Below are 6,850 nucleotides of genomic sequence, written 5' to 3'. Positions count from 1 at the left end.
TATTATTATAATATAGATTATAATAAAAGATTCAGTATTACATGATATTATAATGTTTAATCATAATATATGATATGATATAGCATTATATAATATAATAGGAAGGCTAACTTTCAAATGTACGAAAAATATAAGAGCTTTTAGTGCATATTTCAATTAGTATAATAATAAACAATAATATATAAAATATAAATATATAATGTACTACTATTATATTATAATAAAAGATATAGCATTACAAGATATTGTAATATTTAATCATTGATGTATATATATAAACTATTAATATATATTATATACTATATGATATGATATGATATAGCATTATATAATATAGTAGGAGAGGTAACTTTCAAATGTAGGAAAAGTATAAGAACTTAGAGCATATTTCAACCAGTATAATAAACAATAATATATGATAATAATTACTATATTATGTATTACTCTACTTTTATAGTATGTGATATAGCATTATATAATGAAGTAATATATTTTATAAATATTAATATAATAAGTATTATTATATTATAGATTCTAATAAAAGATATTTGTATCAATAGTTATATGTAATTTAGTATATTAAAATATATGTTTATAATTATAACTAAACATACATAAAATTTTACTAAAATTTTAATATCTTAAAATATATCATTTTTTAAATTAAATATTGAATTGGTCTTTAACTTTACAAATTGTATGTGTATTAGATTTAAATATCTTTTATTTTGGACTTCAAATTTAAGCTATAATTAATTTATTTTGAGTTCAGGTGTAATAAGTATATTATTTGGGTTTGAGTTTAATCTAATATATTTAGATTTTAGAATAAATATTTTAGGATGAGTATTAAGTCTATAAATTTTATAAGAAAGATAAAAAAACTTATTTAATTGTCAATATCATATAATATTCAAAAGATATTTTCATTAATTTTTGTAATATTATAAAATAATATAAAATATATTTTACATACAATAAGCACTCTAATTATTTTATATGTAATAACTTTGTTAAATATATATAATTTATTCTTTTTATAAAGCAAATTTGAGTTGCGTTGTCATCGCATAAATGTAAAATATATTATTCTATTTAAATTCTTTTTTAAAAACCTATAACTTATAAATTTCATAGTTATTTAAATTTGTTAGTTGTCATCGCATAAATGTAAAATATATTATTCCATTTAAATTTTTTTTAAAAAAACTATAACTTATAAATTTCATAGTTATTTAAATTTGCTAGAGCCCGTAAAGTCTAATTCAATTCGAGCCCGAAATGGTCTGAATCCAAAAGGTCCCGAGCCCGAATTAATCCAAACTCTAAAAAGTCAGACCTCTGAAAAAATTTAAATCCAAAATAAACCTAAATTTAAATCCAAAGTAAGCCTAATCAGAACCTGCTCGTTTGCTAACTCTAGTTTTCACGTGTTATAAAATCTCTAATATTTATAAAATTACTCATACTTAGATATTACTTCCATGGGGTTCTTCACACTTGTGTACATCTACTTCAACTGAACCCACAAATATTGAAAACTGTATGCACAGTCATCTCCGGATCTGTCTTCAACAGGATTGTACAAAGATTGTATCCACTTTTCAATTTTCTTGAATTTTCTCCGAGTATTTGTAAGCATATTCGAACATGAACATGTATATGGAATATAACCATGTAAACATCACCCAAATAAGAAAAAAAAATTAAATATACCCGTATCCATCATATCTGAGTCCATGTACCATAGTTCAAGTCTACCGAACTACCAACATTAAGATATCGCAAATCTAACTATGATCGACAAAGTAGGATCAAGAGCTGTTATTGTTTCAAAGCATGCATCGAGTAAATCCTCCAATTAGCTATGTGTCACTTTTGTTTTTCTATTTCAATCAAATTACCAAAGTGACTGTACATCTGGTTGTGAAATAAACCGCCAACATGGGGCCTTGAAATAGATGACTTCCCAACTGGTTGTTCTGAATCTTGCATAACCCATTCATTCCTGCAAAAGAAAACAGTACCCCCCAAATGTTAGATAACCATTATAAGTTCAAATGCATTAAACAAACATGGGCACACAAGACCATTTTTCCAGATGGATTAAGTGAATGGCTACCAACACCAAAATTATACCGTCAACAGTTCAATAATGATAAAAGACATATTAATACGAGGAATAACTCCAAAGATGCCATCAACATCAGTTTCACTACAAGCAATAACGAGAACACTGTAACTGGAATGATAGTCAACAGCTGCACCATTTACCCTCAATTGGTCACATACTAAGATTCAAGCCACAGCCTTTATTTCCCAGTGACCAAAGAAGCATGCAATATAAACCAAAAGGTAGAAATGAAATTTGGAAACCTTTGATCGACCCCATTTCTACTGCTGAGATTCAACAATAATCGGACTTTTATGGAACCGATTTAATATGCAAACTCAACAACATTCGAAGTTCTTTCTTTTCCATCTACAAATATGTGAAATATTAGCATTTAAGGGTAGGATTTAAGTTTGATTGACTCACTTGGGCCAACAGTTTGCAGCAGAAGGCTCGAATGGATGGGTGCCTGCAGATCTGTTGAGACTTCCATAACTCATTTCGTCCAGAGACTTGTTAGGAAAATGGTTATTACCACCACATAATGGTGGAAAGGAAGTATCCTGTAACCATGGATCATGATCACTCAGGCTGGTTACAGGACTAAATGTTCCACCATTCTGGCCATTACCAAGAAAAACCTTCTGAGGAGATAGTTTTCCCGCAAGTATAGGGTCCTCTTTTGCGAACAATGATGCCATAGTTTTCTGAGAAGAAGCGTGCAAAAAGTCATCCTTGTTTGATCTATTATGTTCCAGGGGTAGGAGCCAGCTTGCTGGATCACCCATCAAGCCCAGACCATCCTGACCAAGGGGAGAACTGCTCCACATCTGCCATGTCCTTTTCTCATTTGCATTAGTATCATCCACAGGAGAAGTTTGAAGATCTTGGGCCCTTGGGGTAGCAGAACGTGATCTTGACAATGGAGATTCAATAGGTGAGGGCTTGTTAATTTCAGAAGAAGCAGATATATTCTTCAAACCACGAGGCCTTTCCATTCCCACATCTGTCCCAAACCCAGCACCCAAGTCCAACTGAAAATTATCAAGCGACTCAGAAACAGGCCCAAGCAAGGATACAGGATCAGGAACATAACAGGGGTCTTCAAAAAGCTCTGGTTCTTCTGGTATAATTTCACTTAGCCCTTCAGCAGCACGACGGAAAGTGGGTTCAATAGCTGGTGAGAAACCTAAACTACTGCTGGGGACTCCATTTCTGTACATAGATATAAATGGCGATGGTAGTCCAAAATTTATAGGATTATCAAATGTTTGTATTGTTGAATGACTAGGAAATTGTGAGCCCTCAGCTTCTGGTTTATTCTTCGAAGTCGGTCTACTAATAACATTTGCATTTGAGACGGGAGGAAGAGAAGGAGAACGAGTAAATAACTGTTGCCAAGACTTTTTAGGTGCTGCCCACAGTTGGGGTTCTGAAAGCACCTGCATTGAACAACTCCATATTTTAGCATCGTTTATTTCTACATAAAGTTCTATAATGCATACCGAAGACCACATAATCTTCAAGAAAACATCAGATTCTACATAAATAAAACATGCTGATTCCAGGGAAAATATGAGATATGCCCAACCAAACCAACAAGCCATGACCCCAATAACTTCGGGGCTCGCATTTAGAACCAAGACATGAAAATATGTGCTGGACCACACATGGGAAAAAATGACAACAATAATACAATTATATTGCTAACAAGGAAAGCTTGAAAATTTCATTTAGCACTGGAACCAGCTGGCTGATGGTTGCTCTTAATACAGCCATAGTGGTATTCTACTTTGTAGTCACTTAGCATTTGGGATCATTTCAAAAGAAAATGCCCGTATTTTCATTATCATACAGAGAGGTAAGAATTTTACTAATTTACTAAATAATGAACTCAAATAACAGGGCCAAATAACTTACAGAGTGGTTGTTTTTAACATTCTTATCATCTCCATCCATACTCAACTTCCCAGCTACTCGTTCAGATGGACAGAAATCTCTCCTATCGGCTGAAGTATGGGCATGGTCTACAGGATTATTAGTTTTGTTTTCTTTTGCAATAGCAGGAATATTAGTATTCTTTCCAAAGAAACTACTTCCCGTAAAAGCTTTAGAGGATGACAAAAATGTACCCCTCATACGGTCAAGGTATCTAGTTCCACCATTTCCCCGGCTAAAATTAATTGCAGGAGTACTTTTAATTACATGTCCTGTTTCTAGAGCATTGCCCTTTAGATTATCAGACCCAGACCTCAGATGTTCCCGGAAATCAATCTCACACTTCTTATCAAAGTCACGCTTCAGTTCAGCTTCCTTAACAGCTCTCTTTTCAAGCTCTTCTGCATCAGTGTGGCTCTTACTAAATGCTTTATCTTTCTCTTTCCTTCTCTCTTTAGACTTATTTTCAGCTTCCCTTTTTATCTCTTTCTCCTTTGCAGATGGTGATAATTTGCTGCGATCTCTTTCAGCCTCCAATTTTTCATCCCTCAGTCTCCTCCTTTCTTCCACCAATCTTGCAACCTCCTCTCTTTGCTTTCTCTCTTCTTGCTCCAAAAGCTCTTTTTCTAACCTAGCCTGTCTCTTTTCTTCAGCTTTTCTGCGTGTTTTTTCTCCTCTGCTCTCATGAAAGCTTGTCCCACTCTCACCCCTCTTAGTCAACATGCCCCTGTGGTCTGCATCAGATGAAGCATCATAATTCGATGAACTAACCCCAAAAATCCTTCTCAAAAGCCACCTAATGCTCCAGAAGGACGTTAACAGTCTGCATGCAAAAATAACAATTCCTGAATAAGATTTCTTCGCCAAACAATCTTCATCTCCTCCAAAGTCACCTGTGCCATTCTTCCACCAATAGCTAGGCTTCCCTCCAACGGACCCAGAGACCCAGTTGCCATTCTCTAACCAATCCTGCCCACACATCCACCCATTCTCCGACCATCCTTTTCCATTCAAGATTTTACCACTTTTTCCAACAAGATCCTTAATGATCCCAGAATTTGAAATACCCAGACCAGGTGGACCTGGCAAGTCCAAAACAGGTCTCTTTGAAATATGGCCACAATAAGAGCACATAAACCGACCACCACCAGGTTTCTGATCCCTATATGGAGTCAGGCAGTTCCGGCACCTTCGTGTCGCAGTTTTACGAAGCTTCTGCAGTTCTATAGCCTCAAACCTCTTCCTCTCCCTGAGGCGTGCATTCCTTCTAACCCTCCAAGCAGATAGCCGGGGAATTAAAATCTCATACCAAAACAGAGTTGCCAAAAGCACAAAAACGCAAGCCAGCCTTGGGGACGTGATCTCAAATCGAAAATCAGGTGGCAATAGCTGAGAAAGAGCCCATAAACCTATGAGAGGTATAACTAACCAAGGCAGCATCGTAGCAACCCGGCGAGACCACTTCTGAATCACACACAGTATACACATTATCCTCTAACCCAAACCTATCTTTCCCGTTTTACAAATCAATGGCTAAAAACCCTAAAATCAACCCCCCCAATCAAGCTACCTCCTCCAAAAAGAAAAGGTTCCAACATTAAAAAACCAACCCAGGAAAACCCGTTCCAAATCGAAATATATATATTTCAAAGCAGCAATTCTTCAAGAACCCTAAGCAGCATTTACAATCGCGAATCCTTCAAAACTAGATATGAAAAACAAAAAGAAAAAGAAAAAATAACGTCCAATTAATATTTAAATTTTAAATATATAGATGAATACATTCAATTAAAGCCCTAGAAATGGATGGATTCAGTTTTTTTTTGTTTTCTCTTATGTTATTTTCCCGAAAAGTTTCTTTCTAAACGCTCAGAGGCAAGCGTGAGGGATTCGCGGAACTTACAGACTCAGAGTCCATTTCGGAGCCGAATCGGGTTGGAGCGGTATGTGAAAATAGATAAGAGAGATATGTAGAAGAAAATAAGGGAACCGTATTACTGCAAACGATAATTAATTTTTAATATGCAACCTCTCTTAACCGGTTTTCTTGGGTCGCCTCTTTCTTAGACCGCTTCGTTGAAATGGCCATTTAATTTAATAAGATAAAAATTAACTGTTAGATATTTTGATAATAGAGTTGGGTACTTTAATAAGTTTTTAAATTATATTATTCTGTTATGTTTTGTGTTTAATGTTCTACATAGTGTTTTGGGGAAAAGGGTTTTTAATGAAATGAATAGTTTTGATTCGTCTTTGTTAAACGATGTGTTTTGTTCCAATTGTAATTGCCTTTGTTTTCTTTCCATGTTGCAATCCTTCTTCTTCGTTATAATTGAATCGGGGAAAGAAGGAAGGGATGTTTTTGGCTATAATGAAAATTTTATTTTTTTTCTCTGCTCTTTCTTTATGTTTTCTGTTCTCTTGGTTTTCCTGGAAACAATCTCCTAACAAAAGAATCAGAGCAAGTCAATTCTCATGGTCGGAGATGGAATTTTCACTTGTCTGCAAAAGGAGGTTACTTATCTGCAACAAGAAGTCACTAAGCTTCAATCCGAACCCTCTCAACTGGATAGTCGTATTGGAGACAAATTGGATAGTCGTATTAGGGATAGGTTCAAAGAACTAAAGGAGGATTTTCGCGGTGAGTTGAAGGCTGAGCTTCAAGGTCAAGTTCATGGTATATTTGAGCAATATTTGGGAAAACTTTTACTGTCTAACAAAGGGATAGGAGTGTTGAGTGAGCCTCTACCAAGATTCCCTCCTAAGGATTCCTTGTTTCCAATCCAAAAGTCTGGTGTT

The 6,850-nt window shown here is 34.8% G+C and overlaps 1 protein-coding gene across 1 annotated transcript; it reads right to left on the bottom strand.

Moving 5' to 3' along the window:
- Nucleotides 1–1,693: 1,693 nt before the first annotated feature.
- On the bottom strand, nt 1,694–6,110 carry LOC107910670 (uncharacterized). The gene is made up of 4 exons (XM_016838610.2): nt 5,955–6,110; nt 4,034–5,756; nt 2,540–3,555; nt 1,694–2,008 (listed from the first exon to the last, which is right to left on the bottom strand). Exons 2-4 carry the CDS (start codon nt 5,537–5,539, stop codon nt 1,873–1,875), a joined length of 2,658 nt encoding a protein of 885 aa, XP_016694099.1. The 5' UTR covers nt 5,540–5,756; nt 5,955–6,110; the 3' UTR covers nt 1,694–1,872.
- Nucleotides 6,111–6,850: the final 740 nt, after the last annotated feature.

This window comes from Gossypium hirsutum, chromosome D02 (genome assembly GCF_007990345.1).
Source record: "Gossypium hirsutum isolate 1008001.06 chromosome D02, Gossypium_hirsutum_v2.1, whole genome shotgun sequence".
Taxonomy (NCBI): Eukaryota; Viridiplantae; Streptophyta; class Magnoliopsida; order Malvales; family Malvaceae; genus Gossypium; species Gossypium hirsutum.
Note: the sequence above shows the minus strand (reverse complement) of the source record. Positions and strands in the feature narration are given on the sequence as shown.